Raw genomic sequence first — 22,510 nt, 5'->3', positions numbered from 1 at the left:
ACGTACCAAGCTGCCAATCCCGCCGGAGTTACTCCCTACCTGGACATAAAGAAATCCATTTTAGAAAGATTGGGATGTGAGCATGAGTACTACTGCACACGTTTTAGGAAAGAGAAATGGGTCACTGGATATAATCCAAGAGCGTTGTTCTATCGGGTCAGCGACAGAAACCGGTGGCTCCAGCCTCATTCTTCCTCTATGGAAAAGGTCACTGAACAAATATTTTTAGAGCAGTATCTGGAGGCATTAACTAGCAACACGAGGGCGTGGCTAAAACAACATCCCGGGCTCACTTCTCAATCTACCATTGAATTAGCATGTGCATATCATAGGTCCCCTGACTTCAAAGCCCCAACAGGAAGAGCTCCTATTCTTTTTTCCAAACCTACCCCAAAAGCGGCAACAGAGGGAGGAGAGAAGAGATCCTTTTCTATGCCTAGACCGGCCACTAAACCATTCCCAAAGACAACTCTCCCAGCCCAAGTGGGACCCCAATGTTTTAAATGTGCAGAGTGTGGGCACATAGCCCGTAATTGTCCTTTAAATAATAACGGCTTAGAACCAATCAAGGTGGGTTGGTCCCGGGGCAGGGTCCTGGTAACCGGAGTTCGTAGACAAAGGTAAAAGAAGGCTATTAGACTCAATGGTCGCCCTATCGAGGCTCTTTTGGACACAAGTTGTCATCATACAGTAGTGGCCCAGGACTTGGTTCCGTTAAATTCTGTATGTTAATGGAGAGACAGTCTTCGTTTCATGTGTTCATGGAGGCTTTAAGTCATATCCATTGGCAGAAGTATTACTTGAAATTGATGGGTATCCTCAAGTGAGAAAGGTGGGAGCCGTCCCGACACTTCCAGAAAACACTCTCCTAGGTACTGACTATCCCCATTTTCATGAGTATCTGACAGAGGTGTCCAAACAAGGGGCTGACGTGGAATGGTTACAGGAGGCACCCTTTTCCAATGAGATCATAGCTAGCCCCAGTGATAGGGGAAAGAAATCAAAAAATTAAAAGAGACGAGAAAGAGAGAGATATACGCATGCCTGCCAATCTCTTGCCTCATGTTTACTCTTTGCCCCAGAAGATGGAAGTACTCCCGCTAGGAGTTTTCGCGCCGCCCAGAAGGATGACAGCACCCTTATGAATGCATGGAATCAAGTACAGGAGGTCGAGCCAGAGAAGGTAGAACCCTATTTTTTCATAAAAAGAGGATTGTTATACAGAATGAGTGACGGGCAGGGTGGCAAGACTGAACAGTTACTAGTACCAGTGGCTTTTAGGGAACAAGCCTTACAGTTAGCTCACAACCAAGCAGGAGGGGGTCACTACGGACAAGAACTGACCTTGAAGTATATCTTAGAAAGATTTTATTGGCCAGGAGTGTATCGAGAAACTGCCAAATTATGTGCCGTTTGTCCCAAATATCAGTTGATCAACCCCTCCAAAGACAGAAAGGTACTATTACAGCCTCTACCGATTATTGATGTTCCGTTCCAAAGGGTAGGGATGGACCTTGTAGGACCATTACTTCCGTCATCTCGGGGACATCAGTACATATTGGTTCTGGTGGACTATGCCACCAGATACCCCGAAGCTATACCTCTCACTAGTATGACCACACTAACAGTAGCTCAGGCCATGGTGTCTTTTTTCTCTAGAGTGGGTTTTCCCTTAGAACTTCTCACTGACCAGGGGCCTCCTTTTATGGCTAAGCTTATGAAAGAGATATGTAAGCTCTTGGGGGTACACCAAATTCGGACAGCCGTCTATCATCCACAGACAGGCGGTCTGGTCGAAAGATACAATAAAACCATCAAAACTATCCTGAAAAAACTGATAGGAGAGACAGGAAAGGACTGGGATAGGAAACTGCCCTTAGTTATGTTCGCAATTAGAACTCATGAGCAAAAGTCTACGGGATTCTGTCCTTTTGAACTCCTGTTCGGAAGAAAACCCCGTACTTTATTGGAGATGGCCGCTGAACAATGGACAGAAGAGGAAGACGAGTGTAAGCCGCTCCTAGGGTTCATGCAAACACTAAAGGAGACACTAGCTACAACATACATCAGAATATGGACAAAGTCCAAGCTAAACAGAAAGAGCAGTATGATCGTAACAGTCACATGAGAGAAAGGACTGTTGGGAGACAAGGTTCTAATACTTCTTCCCTCCTCTGACAAGAAACTGTTGGCCACATGGCAAGGACCATTAACGGTGACTCAAAAAGTGACACCTGTCTCATATCGGGTCGCAGTTCCTCACACCAATAAAATTGGACAGACCTATCACATAAATCTTCTTAAGAAATGGGAAGAATCCAGTGACAGAGTGTAGTCCAAACAGTGAATCCTGTAACCATTCACAAAACATTGGATGTACCAAAAGGTCTAGGGGAGGATGAAAAGGGTGAACAGCCTCTGATGGGGCCCAAACTATCTGCCAGTAATAGGATGGACATCCTCTTTCGGGCACATCACAAATATGCAGTTGCCTACTTGGATGATATTGTAGTGTATAGTCCAGACTGGGAGACCCATTTGACATCTAAGAAACGTATTTGAAACCTTGACACAAGCGGGGTTAACCATGAACCCAAAGAAAACCACACTGGGCACCCATAAGATCAACTATTTAGGATATACTATAAGTGAGGGAACTCTTAAACCTCAAATTAACAAGCTGGAAGCGATCCAAAGTATTCCCAGAGCTACCACTAGAAAAGAGGTACAAGCCTTTTTGAGATTGGTGGGGTACTACCGGAGATTTATCCCTCAGTTATCAGAAGTGGCCAGCCCCCTTACTGATTTGCTAAGACACAAACCTTTTAGAGCTAATATAGACTGGGGTCCCCCACAAGGAGAGAGCTTCGAGACTCTAAAGACTTTACTGTGTAGTGCCCCAGTACTGACTTGCCCAGAATACAAAAAGTTGTTTGTGCTACAAACTGATGCTTCTGATAAGAGTACCTGGAGAAGTACTCTCACAGCCAGATTCTCAGGGTCTGCTTAAACCAGTGTTATTCTTGAGCAGGAAGCTATTCCTGAGAGAGACCAGATATGCTACAATGGAGAAAGAATGCCTAGCCGTAAAGTGGGTTATGGAGTCACTACAGTAAAACTTGCTAGAACGCACTTTCTTTTTAGTAACGGAGCATGCTCATCTAACTTGGTTAGCCACCAATAAGGACACCAATGCTAAAATCTTACACTGATTCTTAGCCTTACAGTCCATTTCCTTTCAGACTCTTCACATGCCAGGAAAATTGCAAGGCAATGTAGACTACCTATCCAGATTCCCTATATCAGAATGGCCTGAGCGTCCATCCCAAGAAGAGAGGTAATGTAATATGGGCTGGGCCGAGGCCGAGACCGGAACAAACGGGACCTCCAAGATGGTGCCCGGCTGGACGCCATTCGAAAGGGGAGCCAGCAGTCTAGCAGTCCGCGGCAGGGAAGGAATGACGTCACGGAAGGAGAGAGGCGGTTGGCACAGCTGCGGCCGGTTGAGAGATTGCGGCAAGAGGAGCTAGGAGGACGGCGAGAGGAAGGAGAGCAGACAAGAGGAAGGAGAGCAGACGAGTGGAGGAAGCAGCAAAGAGAGACATACTCATACCGGAGGAGCCTTGCGGAGTAGAGGACGGCGGCGGAGCGGACCAAAGGAGGGAGAAGTCTCCAACACACACCGCGCTTGTATCCGGTAGTCCCACGAAACAGGACACCGAGATACCCAACGCTACGGTCCAGGGGGAACGCTACAGTCCAGGGGGACCGTAGCTCCAGGCAAGTGACTTGGAAGGAAAGGGAGAGGAGGAGGTTGGCAGAGAAGGGCTTTTTGGGATGTGGCACAAGTAGGAGCACTAATAAGAGCTTGAGTGGAGTCCTCTACACAGAACCCTTCACCTTCCTAGCCCTACTGTTGTTTATACTGATCCTCACTAAGTAGTGCCCTAAGGAGCTCGAGAGCGTAATGGCCGCCTTTTAGCTCGGCTCCGTCGGACCTCCGGCCAACCTCGAATATCCTGCAATATATCCTGTACTGCGACGATACTTCACTACAGATTTTGGAACTTAACGACCCACTCTTACTCACCGTCTGGTCCGGAGGCTCCTGCGTGCTGTGGGTCCGCAGCTGTGCCCTCGGTGGGATTGGGGCCTCCGGGCGCTCGAGACCGGGACCTCGCCTGTGGGACCCGACCGGCGGTGCTGAGATTGCCGGCCCCGGCCGCGAGAGTGAGCCACTGGTGGGAGCCGTTGTGTGTATGCCCCGGCGATCCTGAACCGGCCCCGATTTGTGGACCGTGCGTTCTGTGCCGGTGAGGCCATTGTTGGGAACCTCCGGAAGTCTGTAAAGTCCTACATTTGGGAACTGTTTGGGGGCCGACGGTGGAGTGCGGGGCGGCGAAACTCACTAAATGGCTACCAACAACGTGGGGGGTGATCCGCTCTGCACCGACGAACCTTGCTGGCCGGATTGCGCGGAGGCCTGGGCGTGTGCTCGAGCGCCCACGCTCGGAGATGTCCTGGACGCCTTGATGTCCTTGTACGCTGTTTTGGCCCCCGGTGCTTCTCCCGACCCCATGCGGCCCGCTGCCATTTTGGGTCATCGCTCTTTCATGCACCCCTATCGTCCTGATGCCTCCATTGCTTTGCCCCCTTCGGCTGCGCCAGGAGCGGCTGTCGCTGTTCTTCGGCCGCTTGATGGGCCAGTGGCTTTTGAACCTCCGCTTTCTCACCGCCCGGACTTCGAGGACTTGCACACGACGCGGAGATCTGCTCCTTCCCGGACAATTGGGAACTACGGTGGACCGCTGTTTGCTCCCGCTTCGATGGCTTCGAGCTTTTGTCCTGGTGGGGTACCTTTGCATTGTCGAACTGCGAAACTGGACTCCGGCTTGCTTTTGCTTGCCCTGTCGTTGCTGCTACAATTGACTTGCTTCATTGACTTTTTGTATTCCATTAGTATGGTGGCTCTCCCTACTCTACATCACTGCCGTAACCCTGGTCAACATTACGATTATTCTGTGTTGGGTGGTCCGCTTCATGTTATCCTTTATTGGGTTGGTTTCGTGATTAGGAAGGGCTGGGGGTAAGTTGCAAGACACTGATAGACTGCTGGTTTACCTGTCTGTTGCACTGATGCTTGTACTCTCGACATTGTGAAACGTTAAAATTTCCCCCCCTGCGGGTTTTTGCTGTATGTGAAGGTGTAGCACTGATTTGATAATTATTCATTTGCTGGTCGGGGGAGGGTCGTAGCCGAGTGTGTTTGCTCATATCCTCTGGCTCCTCCCTCACATCTTATTTTTGTTTCATATTCCCTTTCCTCCTTCTTTTTGTCTCCTTATTCTACTTTCTTTCTCAACTATATTTCGGGTTTCGGATTAGGGCGACAGGCACGCTGTTTGGAGGGTAGGCCGTAGCCTTCTGCAGGGGTGCGGGGTGGGACGGGTGGGCGGGGTCTTTCAGATGTTTCTTTTTCGGTTCTATGGCCCTTTTCTATCCCTTTATAACGGTGCCGCTTCTGTCCTCGCTTCTCTGGCATGAGTGGGTTGGGGTCTGTCGCTATGTCACTTTTATCTGTTTCGATGCTCCGTCGCGACTGCCATACCCTTCTTCTCGCCAGCTCTCTACTTTCTTCTGTATTATTAGCCGCGGGATGCCTGGCCCGGGGTGGCGCCCATCTTGCATGATTGTGTTTCTCCTTTTATATTTCTTTTTCTCTGTTCCTCCTTCTTCCCCTTTCCCTGTTCTTGCCCTTATTGGTTTCCTCCCCTCTGTTTCCCCCCTATTTTTCCCCTTTCCCTCCCCCCTCCCCCTTCCCTCCCCCGCCCCCCCCCCTTTTTCCCCAGGCTCGTATGGCGAGTAGGTTTCGATTGTGCAGGTTATCTGCTCCCCTTGCCTTCGTTAGCGTGTTATTGGGTGGGGGGCGTGAGATGCTGGTAGTACTTGTATGCTTATCTACTATATTTTGCGTTTGTTTTGTGCTACGACCGACTCGTGTCTTCACTTCCCCCCTCCCTTCCCCCTCCTCTTCCCATTTTGGCGAGGGTGTATTTTTGTTTATTGTTTTTCCGTATTTTATGAATCTGCCATGAGCCTTGTCCCCTATTATAACAAGCATTTGCAATGCAATAGGTCTCGCATTAGGAAAGTTTGAGCTATTGGTCTTGTAAATGACAATTATTTTATTTATATGTTGGTTTTGAAAATGGCTAAATTAATAGCTTTGTCATTTACAATGCCAATAGTTGTAACTTTCGCAAATGTGACACCTATAGCATGTGTAATGCAACATGTTTTATATTTACGTGACTTAGATGTATTGATATTACAAATAAAAATGGCTATTAATTTTTTTAATAATTAATACTTAAATAAAAGTGATTGTAATTTATAATGGCAATAGCTTAAACTTTTGTAAATAACTTTTGTGAAGATTATGTTCAGTGTATTTTATTGTGACGAAAATCCAAGAACAGAAGTGAAATATTAACATCTTTTTGTGACATTTTGTAATAAAGCTTGAAACATTGAGAGAACATATTTGAACCACTTGTTGTTGAATGGTTGCACATATTGATGCGTTGATGGTGACGAGTGATGCTGTGGCGTTCAGTGATGCTGTGGTAGCGCATAGTGATATTGTGGTGCCCCTGAGTGATGCTGTGGAGGCCCTGAGTGATGCTGTGGCGGCCCTGAGTAATGCTGTGGCGGCCCTGAGTGATGCTGTGGCAGCCCTGAGTGATGCTGTGTTGTACATTTTTTCACAACCAAATTGCGTAACGTGCTGAGTATTGACAAAAGTTAAACCAAGGAATTACGCATAAAATGTACCCAGCACTGCCGCGTGAAATCAACATAAAGATCAAAGACATGCAGCAAAGATACCTGGGAATAAAATGTGCAACAAACCCTGTTCTCAAGCCGCATATTCAGTCAGTGGTTGTATAAGGATAACAGGGAAGGCAGTGATTGCTTGTACATTCAATGGCTACTCAAAAGCCGGCACTGATCATACCGGTGGTGGTGAGAATGCTGGTGGACATTAGAGCAGCGCCACTAGCAGTGACTATTTCGGCAGCGAAAACCGCTGGTGTCAGCGGCACAGAAAATGCACCCGAAAGGCAGTGGTACTGGCCTGTATGCTAACATGCTAGCTCTGATAGCAGTGGTACAGGTAACGCTGCTGAGAGAGATGACCAGGGTAGTGTTTCTGGCAGTGACGGTGTTGGCAGCGACAGTAGTAGAAGGGAAGCGTGCACTGCCGGCAATGGTACTTCGGAGCGAAAGCATTAGGGCAGTGGTAAAGGCAGCTACGTTTTTGGCAAGGGTAGTAATAGCAGAGGTGCGTGCATGCTGGTGCAGGTGGCAGTCGCACGGCTGAGAGAGATGGCAAGGGCAGCAGGGCTGCCAGCGATGCTTGCATGCTGGTGGCAATAGCACTGGCAGCTCCATGCTCCCAGGATTGGCTGACTGAGGGTGGAATGGGCTTTTGATGTCGGGCCGCTTGAGACAGAGAGGGCGTTGCAGGGGTCGCCAGGCAGTGTCAGCGAGCAGCAGCGCTCTGTGGTCTTAAACAGAGAGCAGCAGACACAAACCTCCAGGCAGGACTAGGCAAACACAGAGGCAGGAGTGATGGGTCCATAATGTCCCTCGACTAGAACCGTGGACCGCTTTCTGATGGGGGGGGGGGCAGAGATGGCAAAGAATGGCCCCCGGTCAGGAGTGGACGACCATACAAGTGAAGTGTGTGTGTGTGGGGGGGGGGGGGGGAGAATAGACACAAATAGAAACCAGGTAACAGCAGGCCACGGTACAGCGCCCACGCCGCCACGGACAGGAATAACTGCACTCGGTGACAGAGAAGGCGCCATTCACGGGAAACCTGGGCTTCGCGGCAGGTGGAGCCATGGAAACATCTGCTCCTGTGAAATCCAGGTCAGGACAGTTGAGGTGTTAAATGCAGCGCAGAAAGGAGACTAAACAAAGCACAAAGAGGAGTCTGTACCGTACGGCAATAGTGGACAGCCCGGCTCCGTGACAGGCACTTCTTCGGGTCGATGGAGCGCGAGGTGTGATACCAGACATCTATGTTCAAATCCATGCCTGCTGGAGCTGCGGGCGCCGGGTCTGATGAGCAGACGAGAGCAAAGATATCTTTTTTTCATCTGAAGTGAACGTTTTGTGAAGTTTGATGGAAAAATATCACAATTCTACAACGTTGTGAAGTATTCTTTCACCACGTTTGCGTGAAATCCGGGAATATGAGACCATTTTTGTCGTAAAAAATGTACACTTGTAGAGAGAAAATGCGCGCGCGCATTTTTCATTTAGTCCGGAGCTGATTACAAATAGTTGTCCTTATTAGCAGTTTTTATTTAGCCCTAGCTCGGCCCATGTACATCAAATTGCATTACACAGATCTGATATATATTTTTTTTAAGAACATTGTGATTTGTTGATAATCGGAAGATGTTAAGCGCGATCACGAGGACAAGTCTGAGCCGGCCGAATGCTGTCTCAGATTCCCAGGAAACTAAAAACAAGTTCTAAAACGAGACGCCAGCGGCCAGTCGCGTGCACATCTCCTGTTGTTGTAGTGATCGGAAGAGTGCCGCCACGCTGCCCGCGGCGACCCGGAAGCCCCTTGGCCGGCCGGCCAATCCGCTCGCGGCCGCCCAGAAGTCCCGCCTCCTGATGTCCGTGAGGCGGCCTGCCGGCGCATGGAGCGCCCTGCCGGTCCTGGGTAGCCCGGGTCCCCAGGAGGGGGCCGGGGAGAAGGAGGAGTGTGGCGCCTGTTGCGGGGCTCCTCTGACCTGAGGGAGCCCCGATTGAGAAGATGAGACGCGCCGTGAGGAGCCCCGCCGGAAGAGCGCAGTCGGTGAGTGGGGCCCAGGGCTGATGTGAAGTCTGTGCGTGCCTGAAGAGGGGAGAGGGGGGGTGCGCGCGCTTGTATGTGCCTGCGTGTGTTGTGCCTGTCTGCGTGTGTGTGCGCGCGTGTGCCTGTGCGTGCAGGGGATGGGGCCTGCCTGTGTGCGCGCCGTGTTTGCATGCAAGCCCTGCGGTCTGCGCAAGCGCGCTCGCTCCCGCGGTGAAATCCGACACTGAAAACGCTCGTAACACTTTGGTGTCCACTCTCCTAAATACGGATCACATTAGTTGTCGAGATGACAGCATTCATGCTTCGCATGAATGCTAACGTCAGCTAGACCTAAAAATGGACCTCATTGATCCTGATATTGGGCCGTTAATGTCGCTTGTCCTTTGCTTAGCATTGTTTTAAATATGTTTGCCTGCCTGCCAGCTGGCCTTGTGTTGCTTATTTTGACTTTTGATAATTTTAATTGTGGCCGGCCGGATTGGTTGTGGGCCCACGCATGTCTATCCTGTTGATGCAAATAAAGGTTTTAAAAAAAAAAAAAAGTAGTGCCCTAAGAATGATGGTGATGGGGAGCACAATATAAAGTTATAAGAATATAGAGTGGACAGTGACAGTAGTGTCCTTTTTTAGGTCTCGGCTGCACGCGCGGAAGCGCGTGTCCGCCGACAGCCTATTGTTGCCGTGTCTCCTTTCCAGGAGACACTGCTGGCCGCGCGCATCGCCTTGGAGGCGATTTCAAACGAGCACGCGCACTCTCTCACACACACACACACACAGAAGCGCCCACGCACGCACGCACATACAGCCTCCCACACACACATACACACGCACACAGACACACGAGTGCTGCCCCCCTCGCCCCCCCCCGCACACCGCACACCACACCCCCCAGCCCTTTCTAACTTACCGGGGCAATCTCGGGGGACTCCGCCGCTGCAGCTCTTGCCAGCTCCTTTCACGGGGCTCCCTCTTGGTCAAGGGAGCCCCGCAACAGTCGCCTAACCTCCTGCTGGCGGGCCCGGGGTTCTCCACTGCTCACAGGAGCCCCGGGCCGCGATACGCATGCCTCCTCTTCCGGTCCTGACGCGGCCCCGCCCCCGTCACAGGCGACATTGCCTGACTTCCGGTGGGGAAAGCGAAAGCGATCGGAGCCGGTCGCGCGCGGTTTTATATGTAAAGCAGACTTCTCACAACTCTGTATTAATATATTTCTGCTTTGTCTACGGCGGCGCGAACAAATAATATTAAGCATTATCATTTCATTACAAAGAACTTGGTCACAAAATAATGTTAAAAGCTCTAAATTAAATGCTGCGAGACCTATTGCATTGTAAATGCTTGTTCTGTTTTCCTTTTGGGGGAGCGCCGGCCCTGACTGAAGTACTGAAGGGAAAAGCTTGAAGAAGAAGGCCTTACACCCAATGACTGTGCTTCCAGACTGTGTTGTTCCTCCATTATGTTATGGTGCACTTAAATTGTTGGACTATTGGTAGTGAATAAAACTAGGACATTGATTTATACCCACATACCTTGTGTCTTATCCTATGGCAAAACTGTAGTTTCAGGAGTCATCTTAAGGGAGAAGAGGTGAAAACCATCACAGTAATTCAAGCATTTGGCCACTGAGAAATCTCACTGAATTGATCTTCCTCACTCCTGGGTAGTTCCCCAATCCCAGCTCATCTACTGTACCCCCATACACATATACATATCATCAGGTTCAGACTGCACCAGCGCTGCTGCTGTTGGTCCTAATATAGTGCCCAGTTTGACTGAAGAAACCTTTGATCAATGTACTATCAATAACTGTGGAGTATTTGGGTTGAGAGGGGAGGGGACCTGCTGAATTTCAGTTCCAGCAGCTATTATTATGCTGGAACTGTGTCATGTGCAGTCCCTGGTGAATTGTCCCATGTCCTGGTGCAGGTTACTGACATTCATGAACCAAGCATTCACTGTACCTCATTATAAGCGCCTTCTTAAATTCTGAAGGAGCTGATATCAGGAGTTACCGACCCCATCACAATTATGAGATCTGCTGTGTTTCTGCAGATGTGTTCATTTTCACACAGGAAGTCGCCAAAATCACTATGTGAAATTCCAACGGGTTATAAAGAATTTACAGGGAAAACTGACCAGAAATACAGTTTCCCAAATAATTCCTTATTTCTAAGGGGACGCCCAGGCTACAACTTGTGATAGTCTCGATTTTCACCACTCCTGGAGTTACAAATACGTCCAGAAGCCATAATCCCAGGGCTGGGGAAAAAAGGGCCATTTTCTGGGCCACTCGTAATGAGGGCCATGGTATGCTGTGCAGCATAATAAAGCAGCCTGTGAGTGTGGTGAACATTCAAGTTGGTGTCTCTTACTCCAGCAGGATCCAGCTCCAAATGCCTCACTTCACAGATAAAAAGTAATACCTTTTGTCTGAGTTTAGGCAGGGGCAGCTCCTCCATTTAAGCAGAGGAGTGTTGCCCCACTGGTTAAAATGTCCCAGAATTGAAAAATAAAATGGTAATAAGGTTGGTTTATTACTATTTTATTTTTCAATATAATCTGTCCTGACACTCACGTCAGGCCGGGGGCAGAGCCGCTGCGGAGTAGCAGCAGCAGGGTGGAGGGTGGGCTGCCTCAGCACTTTTCAACATGTGCATGTTTTTTTGGCTGACTGTCTGGCAAAGGCCAGCCAGACATGCGCACTTTGAAACCTCTAACCCAGCTGTCTTAAAACAGGTGAGTTAGAGTAAGTGCATGAAAGCATCGCTAGAACTGGTTAAGGCACTTCTTAAGGGATAGCACTACAGGAGGAAGGAGTGCATCGAGGCAGGGGTCGGAAGTGTTGCAAGTAAGTGTTTATTATTTTTACCCACCACCCATTTTCCCGCTTCACCTCTCCCCATAGATGCCAGCCGCCACTGAGTTTAGGCCTAGCCCACAGCAGGAATCTGAAGTCAAATTCAGCCAAGCTAAAGAAAAACACACATCTCTGTAGACTCTGCAACCCATTAGGAAACCCAATGATGTATTCTGCATCTCATTTCACTGCTTCGCAAGAGATAAACTAGAGGTGGGTGAGCCACTGAAAGCTCGGGTCAGGCTCCAACTACATGCCTGGCTCTGCCCAACCTCCTCTTGGAACATCGATCCCAAAAAGAGACAAGCTTTCATGTGTCTTCTGCCTGCCACCCATGACCTAACATCTTGCAACAAGAACTAAACACAAACATTAACCTTTCTTATCAAATGAGAGAGAAATAAATACCCATGTAGTAGCTGAACTGTGCAATGTGAAACTAGAAACCGTGCAATAAATCCAGGCTTCCACACTTCCTAGGCAAATGTTTTATTCCGCTGGGCTTCTTATTTTCATTATCACATATGACAGCACCTTCAAATATGTGAGTTCAGGATGTGCACTTAACAAAGACCTCTGGTATTGTTCTGTGTACAATAAGAATCTCTGCCACATGTAAGTTGTACATACCGCTAAATAAAGCGATATAATCTAATGCACTAAGGTGAACTGCTTCTGCAGGTTAAAGAAATGCACTTTTATGAATTTTGAAGAGACTAGATCCTATTTTTACATGATGTTTGTTGCATGGTTTACATGCTAAATATTTTCATGGCTTCGCTTGTGCACCGGCTCTTAGAGCCAAGTCAGACCCTTGACCCGCTCTCTTTGTTAATTACTTGGCTCGCCCACCAGTATGCCCCTTGGTTCAGCCCCCCACTCCCCAGGGGGAGGGGGACAGTGGCTGGCTGGAGGTCTCAGTGGAGGCCTCCCCCGGGAAGCGTAGCCCGAGCACCAATAGAGGATTGGCTGGAGATAAGGAAGGAGAAAGAGCGGGCCCACCAGAGAATAGGGCTGGGCCAGCTCAGCCGTAAATCTAGGGTTAGGAATGTGGCAGGGGGTAGGGGTATTTAAAGGTGGGCACCGGGCACAAGGCCCTCTTTCTCCGGGGAATTGTGTCAGGAGAAGACCCTCCCACCCACCCGCGGAGGAACAAGATTTCAAGGGGGGGGGGGCTGGACAAGGTGGTTAGATTTGTCGCAGAGGCATAGTGGACTTGCAAGAGCTCCTTTGGTCAGAGGATGGAACAGCAGGCGGTACTTACAAAGCGATCCAAGGGGAATAGAAAAGCAGGTTGCGAAGCGGGCACAGACTGCAAACGGGGCAGTCAGGACACAGGGGGTCACTGGCAAGCTCCCCGAGCCCCCCCGGGGTTCAGATGAACAGGAAGTAAACAATTATGCAACAGAGGGCAGAGCCTGTGGCATGGAGGAAGTTGGGATTCCGGTTACCGGGTCACCTCGCAGAGATGGGTGGGGGAACAGTAAATCAGGTTTGACGGGCGGGAAGCACATCGGCTTGCCCAGGTAACAAAGAGGGTACACACCGGACGCTTACCCGGAAGGAAATGTGTGGACACCGGAAGTGAAAGGTCCCTCGGCCGGGTGGGAACCCGATGGTTACCCGGGAGTGAGTGGACACCGGAAGCAAAAGGGCCGTCCGGTTGGGTTAAAGCAGACGCTTACCCAAGTAGTGCGTGGATACTGGAGGTAAAAGGTTACCTGGTCGGGCTGGAAGCAGAAGCTTGCCCGGAGTGAAAGGAAAGGGTGCATCCACAGGTGATGGGTTACCTGGGCAAATATAGCTGCACTGAATGTAGGGCACAGTGCATAGCAAATGGAGGTTAAGGACGGCGATAGGTCACCTTGACGAAGATAGCTGCACTGGATGTAGGGCACAGTGCAGAGTTGATGGGATAAGGACACAGACTCGCCAGACAAAATAATGGTGTGTAAAGGATCGCTTGTAAGTTGAAAATGCCTAATAAACTGCGGCCTCAATTCTTCCATAAAACAGAAACGTGTGTGGTCTGAAGTTATTGGGATTTGGGTGGTGCGACCATGTGGGGTTGCCTCTGCTGAGATAAACTAATATATGAAAGAGTCTACTTGCTAAAGGTCTGTACGAATGTAGAATAGTAGGTCTTGCTTATTACACGCAGAGATTTGCAGCAGACACGTAACGCACTGAGCTATAGCACCAGGATTGAAACTGGCGACCTTCACATTAATTTGCATCTAGCACGCTGAGCTGTCATACTAGGATATAAACAAGTGGCGAGCAGATGTGCTCTGTAACAAGCCCACCAACTCTGCCCTTCGACCAATGAGAGCTGCTTTGAGGAAGCTCGAGGGTGTGAACGAAGGCGAGAAACGGAGCGAGTCGAGCGAGCTTCTTGAAAACAAACCCTACGGGGGCTACCTTAGAAGCCTGGAAGATGCCCCGCCCTGGACAAACAACTTCTAGAAACAACCACTTCACACCCACTTCCCCCACCGCTCTCCGCCCCCTCACAGACCTGCGCTCCTCCACAGGTAGCAGTCCTTCTTCCGGTCTGCCCTCCATGCCTGGACTCGGTTCAGCCTCCTCCGCTTCCTGCTGCAGCCTCTTCACCCGTCACACGCAGAGAGCCGGGCTGGCTCCGCTGCATTATCCCGCCTCCATTAGCACTGCAGCGCCACCCGCGGGCGGGCCGGCCTCCAGACTCCCCTCCCTGCGACACGCATCCCTCCCAGGGGCTGCAGACGTACCCTCGAAGGTTGAACCTCTCCACGCCACAGCTGGCACACTCCCTTTCCCGGCAGCCCCTCCCCTCCCAACCCGGCACGCTCCTCCCCTAGGGGTACTCCCCGCACACGTCGATCCCGGGCCCGGGGGGGCAGAGTCTGAACACTTCTTCCTGAGCTCCGCAATAGGTTCCGTGATGAGCCGGACGAGAAGTGCTTAAATGCAAAATTGCTAATTTGTCCCTCGGCTTTTCTCAGGCTACGCTGGGCACATTCGTCATACTCTTACTTCCTTGAACGCACCTCCACGTGGCACCACTTGGGACCTACACAAAAGATTTGTGAAAGGGAGTAGTAACACAAAAGGAAGAAATGTTGAACGCGACTACGAAGGCTAAAACAACGAATACTGGAATTGTACTTCCCGTGTATTGTGTTCTCATTGTGTCAGTCTGTCTCGAAAGTGACATGACCTGTAGTGACAGATGATTCCATAAAATAGCGGTTGAATTCGAGGGCAAAATCAGGTACAATAGCACACCAATTGATTAGGAAAATGAAACGACATACAGACAAACCCCTGACGCATATTGTAAATATAGGTGGCTTTGGCACCACCTCCACACGATGGCATTCCCCCAGTTAAGAAACCTGGAATGAGACCCGTTCAATACACAATGACTTTAAATGGATTCGCCAAAGTCGTAAAAAACAGGAAATTAATCTATTATAAAGGAGGAAAATGAAAGTCATATATAGTCAAACCTCGCAGAGCAATGAACCTTGGCGCAGCTCTCCCCGAATACTCTGGCATGTTTCACAAATGACACCACACTGAGTGACACGTTTTCCATGGAATAAGAGCTGTTTCTTCTTGGCCAGTTCATGCAGAACAGATTAGAATGTTATTAGTGAGTGAAACATGGAATGGCAAATATTTTTTGTGGAATTAAAGAATCTATAACCGGTTACTTCTCCAACAACCAGTTGTTTAAAATAAGAAGGAACATGAACACTGACATAGATATAAAACCCTGAGGTACATCAGAGCGTTCTTTGGCACAGCTAATTACAGAAAACTCTGGCATGTGCGACTACATGAACTGAGGTCACAAAGATGCAAAAAATTGGATGCCGAATTAAATAAAGAAATCGTCACGATAACGCTGCGCAAAAAAAAAAAAAAACATTCTGGGAAGCAAGAGGAGCTAGGAGCTAGAGAAGACAACATTACATAAAGTTACTGAATAAAAACACCCAAGAAGGTGCTGGAATCTAGAAATCGGACCCTAGCAAAAGACAAAACCAGAAGAATAAAGAATGCCCCGGCAAAATGGCCGCGCTGCATAAAAAAGATATTTGATTGGAAAGACTCCAAGCAACTGCGGATACAACAATAAATCCTCCAGAAGACTGCTGACTGACACTAACTATGAAAGCATTGGAGCATATATTTAGAGTCAATAATTTTTATTGTGTGGGGAAGCAACTTAATACACAGCCCAGCTGCCTACATCAACTTGCCGGCAGGGCGCAATCTCTTGCCAACGACACAGCGTCTGGGCCTACAACCCGGAGGGCGACCCCGCGTAAGAGATTTGAGCTTTAAGAACAGCCCCTCCAATGCCATAGCCACCATTTTTATTAGGAGAAAAAACAAACACCCCAACCCCCCCCCCCTTATTCGCACCGGCTTCTAATTCCACCATCCAACCTCCAGGACCCACCGATTCTTCATAGCACCATTCAGACCGCCGACGTATCCCCCTTAGGCTCTAAAGGAATGAGTTGCAGAATGTGTAGATATTTCGGGCATGTCACTTCTTGCAGGTCTTTAGAAAGGAGTTGTAGGAACGGACCCCATAGTTTTGCGTATTCAGCGCCCTTTCCACCCATGCCCATCGAGAGACGTTCCATAGCTAAAATGTGCCAAAGCCTTTGTATCCAATCCCGTGGGTCAGGTATGGCCGGGGAACCCCACTGCGCCAAAAGGACCTGCCTTGCCGCTAGCAATGCTAATGCAATCTGTCTACCCCTCAGCGAGCGCAAGGGAAAGGACTTAGGGTGAGGAAGCCCCAACAACACATGCTCAGGTGCCTGAGGAAATGTAATCTGGAACGCATCATCCAGAACCATTTTCCAATATCGCACCAACTTCGGGCAATGCCACAACAAGTGCACCAAAGTACCTGAAAGGCCACCCCCGCCAGCAGGGCCTGACTTTGCCACATCCCATGCCTTCACGCGCGCCGGGGTATAGTACCAATAAGCGGCCACTTTGTAGGCCGACTCGGTACCCACAGTGTTAGAGGCAGTGTGGTGTACGCGGTAAAAGATGTGCTCCCACTCCTTTCTTGTCATGGGGCGCCCTAGCTCGGTCTCCCATCGGACCTGCGCTTTCGTACGCTGCTAGGATGTCGCAGAATCATCGCGTATAACTCAGAGAAGATCTTGCGGTCATCCTTCTTGCAAACTAACCATTTTTCAAACACCGACAAGGGGCGAGACATAGAGGCGATATTGGCTGGCTGGGTCATCCAGTGCTCTAACTGCAAATAGTGGAAAGCGTCAGACTGGCAGCTGGAAGTACTCCTTACATAATTGGGCAAATGGGATCAGGCCATCAAGGTCAAAGAGGGAGCCCACCCTCCTACAGCCTTCCTCTCGCCAGCAATGGAAGACTGGAGACGCAAAACCCGGCGGGAAGTCGGGATTATCAACAATAGGAGTCATTGGGGAGGGATAGGTAGTCCACCCCCTGCGCTGCACCAATTGGTCCCATGCTTTTAGGGTCGGGGAGGTCACCGGGGAAGAGTAAAGGCCCCACGCCCTGTGTTTGCGCGGTAACCACAACTCCCGCCAGATGTTACAGCCCGCCACCGTCTGGTCCATAAAGTTCCAATGTTTGCTAGACAATGGCCTGTTCCATTCCGCTATATACCGGAGACAGGACGCCTGATAGTAAGCCGTCAACAGGGGAAAACCCAGCCCGCCAGCCGCCTTCGGTATAGTGGCGAGGGACATCGCTAGCCGCGGTCGCTTATTGTTCCACAGGAACTTATTAAGGAGCCCCTGCAGTTTCCGGAGAGTGCCAGCCGGGGGGCTCAAGGGTAGCATTTGGAAGAGGTAGAGGGCCCGCGGGAGCACAGTCATTTTCACCGCAGCCAACCTCCCGTACCAGGCCAAGTTGAGGCGGGACCAGTCAGAGAGGGCCTTGGCAGTTTGTTCAACAAGCAGTCTATAATTAAAGGACACCGTTTTAGCAATAGAGGGGGACAAATCGGATACCCAGGTATAGAATATCGGAGTGCACCCACTGAAAGGCAAAGTCGCTGCAGATCCTGCACGTCTGCATCGGGAATGGAGACATGAAGGATTTGTGATTTTGAGAAGTTAACTTTAAAGCCAGCTACCTTTTGGAATTCAAGGAGTTCCGCCGACAGATACTGCAGGGAGATATTAGGTTGGGTTAGCGACAAGATAACATCATCCACATACAGGCTAATCTTGTGAGTATCAGCGCCAAACTTAATCCCCGTGATACCCATGTTGGACCGAATGCGTTGGGAGAAGGGCTCCCTATAGAGCGCAAAAAGCAACGGGGATAGGGGACATCCCTGTCGCGTTCCTCTAGTGATGGGGAAGAGGGCTGATTTACAGCCATTCACCCGCACCGCCGCCCTAGGGGCCGCATAGAGGCACCGAACCCCGCGCAGGAAGTTGTCACCCACCCCGAAGGCCTTCAGAACAGCGAACAGGTAGTCCCAGTCTACCCGGTCAAAGGCCTTCTCCGCGTCAATAGAAAGCAAGAAGGCCTGAGTACGAGAGCGATGAGCCAAATCTATGAGGTGGAGAAGTCGCTTGGTTTTGTCCCCCCTTGCCGCGTCAGGATGAATCCTGCCTGATCCGGGTCAATGATCCCATCCATTAAAGGGCTGAGTCTCGCACCAGCACACTCGCGAACAATTTTGTATCAATATTGAGCAGCGAGATCGGTCTGTACGAACCGCAATCCTTGGGGTCTTTCTCAAGTTTAAGAATGACTGTGATCGCCGCCTCGGTCATGGAAGGAGTCACTGCTCCTGTATCAAGAAAGGAGTTAAAGAGACGGGTTAAAAGAGGAGCCAGCTCCACACAGTAAGTTTTATAAAATATGGCAGAGAAGCCATCCGGCCCCGGGGATTTAGCCACCTTCAGCCGAGCAATCGCGAATATGACCTCCTGTATGCGGATCGCTGAATCTAAAGCATCCGCCGATGTCTCAAACAGGGGCGTAATGCCACAAGATGCTAAGTAGTCTGCCATGCATCTTTTCATCTCCAACTCCCTCCAGACCCTCGGGGCCCCAGCCCTCTATATGTATCGCCTCCAAGTCGCCTACCTCCTACTCCAACTCAGCGCGCTTCTCTTTGCGCAATCGCGAATACGTAGCTGCAAGCGCTATAAACTCTCCCCGCACCACTAATTTCGAGGCCTCCCAGACCGACGCTAGCGGTGTACCCTCCAAGTCATTATCGGCAAGATAGTGGGTAATAGTGTCCCGTATCCGCGTGACCACTGAGTCGGAATGAAGCAAGGAGTCGCGAAGGCGCCAGCCAGACGGCGGCGGCCTATCGCCATGGGAGGTGAGCAGAACTCAGATAAGAGCATGATCTGACAGGGAGCGTGGCATGATTTCGGCCACTGACAGATGAGGTAAGAGAGAGGACGTGGCCAAAAAGTGATCCAAGCGCGCGTATGTTTTGTGAGCTGCAGAGTAGTAGGTGTAATCGCGCTCTAGCGGGTGCTGAACACGCCATACATCATGCAACCCTCCCTCCAGCAGCCACTGTCTCCCTCCCTGCGACATTGCCCCCGCCTGGTGGGACCTCTGCTCAGACCTGTCCACCCCAGAGTACATCACAATATTCAGATCACCACCCACGAGAATCAATGCGTCCGGCGACGCTAACACCTCAGAGAGGGCCGCCCGCAAGAAAGGCTCCTGTCTCTGGTTCGGAGCCTAGATGGACCCTATTGTGAGCTGCGTCTTCCCTCATTGGACGCGGACAGCTAAAAACCTTCCTATAATGTCCACAACCTGAGAAAGAACTTTGCAGTGCGCGCGCGCGCTAAAAAGAATCGCCACCCAATGTTTCTTAGCCGGACTTGAGGACCATAATTGCAGCGGGAAGCATTTATCTGCCATACGTTTAATATATTTAGAAAGAAGGTGAGTCTCCTGCAGCAGGCACACATCGCCTTCCGCATTCTCCTGGAGGGAGAGGATGGCTGAGCGCTTAACAGGGCTATTTAGACCCCTAACATTCAGGCTCACAATCATCTTTAAGTCCCTACCCATAACACTTAGAAGAGGGGGGATAGCTAATGCCACTCCTAGCGCCAGTGCCCCTTAGGGGGCCATGGTGCCCCGACTGCAACCCGGTTCCTCGTCCAGGTCACCTGAAAGCTGATGTGGAGCCCCTAAAACAACCCCAAACCCCCAACCAAACCCCCCACCCCAACCCCAACCACATGAAAGCTCCAAAGGAAAGAAGACTCAGATTTCGCCAAAAGTAACAACAGTCTGTTGGACAGGCGCCTTCATAGAACACTTCCGGCTCCTGAATCAGGACGCACTAACTTCCAAGGACTTAGGAGCGCAACAAATCTTCATTGGAGAACCGCTCTCCTCCGGCGCCAGATATAGTCCCTACTAGTGCCAGTCTGATGGGCCTCAAGAGACCCCAGGATTATCGGTTATCAGTGCCACGGAGGTGACAGCAGCCTCCCTCTCCAACAGACTTGCGGACATAACCAGTTTCGCAGATGGAGAGGGCTTTCCAACACGCTGCCATTCGATGGAGTGCCTGCACTGTCTAGGTGGCAACCTGCTGCTACCAGGCGTGGGTTCGTTCTGCTCCAGACCCAAGATCTCGAAGGCCGAGTCCAGTGAGCAAACTTGGACCAGTATGCCATTGTATTTGAAAATAAGTCAAAACGGGTGGCCCCACGAGTAGGGGATGCCTTGCTCCCGCAAGTGATTAGTGATGGGCTCAAAGTCCCTACATTTGACGAGGGTGGAGGCTGCCAAATCCTGGAAAAGCGCTGGTTGGTGGTCCCGGAACTGTATGGGATTGAGATCACGGGCCTTCCGGAGAATCCTCTCTTTAATCTGAAAGTCATGTACACATACCAGAATGTCCGGGGGAGGGGCCCTGGCACCACGCGGCAGTCCAACACGATGGACACGATACATCTGAATGTCCTGGACCTCCTCCTCACCAAGGATTCAACGAAAAAGTGCCCCAGCGTACTCACGCAGATTATCCCCCTCACCTTTTCACGGAACCGCCTGGATTCTAATATTGTTCCGCTGGGACCAGTTCTCTAAGTCCTCGGCGTGTGCCTGGAGGTCCAGGTTTTGTTCAGTTAGGCGAAGTACATCCTGCTGAAGTCGGTGAATGTTCTCCGCAGTTCCCAGATCATGCTCCTCCAGTGTCATCACTCGCTCTCCAACAGCTTCCACATCACGCTGTGGTTCTGAAAATCTGGATTCATATAATAGTACTGGACTCGAGAATAAAAACTTCGTCGAAATAGGACGAATTTGGTATCAAAAGACCGAGAATGACGAGTACATCATGTACATGTATTTTCGGCGTATTCGAGTGACGATTTCACCTCAATCGTCATTTACATTCTAAACCCTTAGCTCCCATTTACATGTTGCCCTTTACATAGGCCTTAATCCAGTTGAATTTGATTCCACAAGGACACATACTCCTTAATCGACTTCTCCCTGACCTCAGTACAAGTTAGAACCATTGCCCCAGGCCGGACTCGTTAGGTCAGTTCCCTCCCAGTGGCCGAGCAAGATAGCATCTAGGCTCAACCAGCCATAAAACCATTTCAGCGCGCACACCTGCCATATCTCGCTCACATCTTTTCTCCACTCCTTTTCTTCACTTGCTTTATGATGGGGAGGTGACCGTTTTTATTGGGGGTCCAGCGATATCTGATGAAATGTTGGGCCTTGCCGGATGATTTGTTATGGGCAGCACGACGTGAAATATGTACATGTCATCATGACTCTGCTTTTCTTTTGTAACCAGTAACTATAAATGAAATACCACGAATTCAAAGAATGTTTTGCCCAAGGCTGAAAATCATGTATAAAGAGAGAAGCCTGACTTCGTGAAAGTGTGCAGTCTCCTGAGAACATTCCCGCATTGTACTTCTAGGACCCTGTTACCTTGGTTGCAGCCAATAAACTAATCTTTGACTTCACCTAGAAGACTCCGAGTTTCTGTAGGTCTGACTCAGGAAGAACCCGAGGTCTCTGGGTGTTGATTCCCTGACACCGCTGGGTTACCGGTTCTGTGCCGGTTCTTAAAAACCCAGTACCTCAATTGGCGCCCAACGTTTGGGGCGATTCCAGTGGTACCAGTAAGCCTGAAGATCGTGAGGAGCTTCGTGTGGAAATTCCGGAGGAGGGCCCACCACCTCATCGACCCCTGCATGTCGACGTGGTCCGAAGGTCTTTGCTGCGAGGTTCCCCGCTTCCCGACGGCTACAAGGACTGCTGCCCTGGCTATCGCCCTGATGTTGGACCCTTGAAGTTTTCGGTAGAGCGAAACACTGAGACGAGTCTTCTGGTGACGCCATCGATATTTTCAGTTAAGTATAAGTGGAGCGTCTCCCAGTCCTTAGTTGGACTTACTTTGTGGTATCTTTGGGATACAAAAGGTTTTGTATTGGTACTTGCAAGCACCATAACCGAAGGACTCGTGTATTCACGAGAAATATCGTAATCGATAATCCTTTGAAGTTTGGAACTAGACTAGAGAGCGAGGATGCCTAGTCTTAGACTTGGGAATTTGTTTTGTCTTGGTAGAAATAATAGGGACTCCCGATTGGAGGACTCGTGTCCGGTTCCTCCAGTTGGAACTCCGACTTACGAACTGTATGTAAAACATGGGGTAGGCCCCATCGTTTGCAACGAAGTATGGACTAAATACACTAGGAAAGATGGTGTTTTAAAATGGCCCCAATATGGTAGCTTTG

General features: G+C 50.1%; 1 protein-coding gene across 2 annotated transcripts in view; it reads right to left on the bottom strand.

Annotated features, from left to right (window-relative positions):
* The window catches only part of ENGASE (endo-beta-N-acetylglucosaminidase), a 225,859-nt gene extending 211,328 nt beyond the window's left edge, over positions 1-14,531 (bottom strand). The window contains exon 1 of one of the 2 annotated variants that reach the window (XM_078653981.1): positions 14,235-14,531. Coding sequence is in view for 1 of the 2 variants with exons in the window: in XM_078653980.1 (XP_078510106.1) it covers positions 14,257-14,303 (47 nt within the window). In the remaining variant the exon portion in view is untranslated. The remainder of the gene's footprint in view (positions 1-14,234) is intronic. The other variant, XM_078653980.1, reaches the window with a different exon arrangement.
* Between the last annotated feature and the right edge of the window lie 7,979 nt (positions 14,532-22,510).

The sequence above is a fragment of the Lissotriton helveticus genome, chromosome 7 (genome assembly GCF_964261635.1).
Source record: "Lissotriton helveticus chromosome 7, aLisHel1.1, whole genome shotgun sequence".
NCBI classification, from domain to species: Eukaryota; Metazoa; Chordata; class Amphibia; order Caudata; family Salamandridae; genus Lissotriton; species Lissotriton helveticus.
This window is presented reverse-complemented; position numbering and strand designations above follow the sequence as displayed.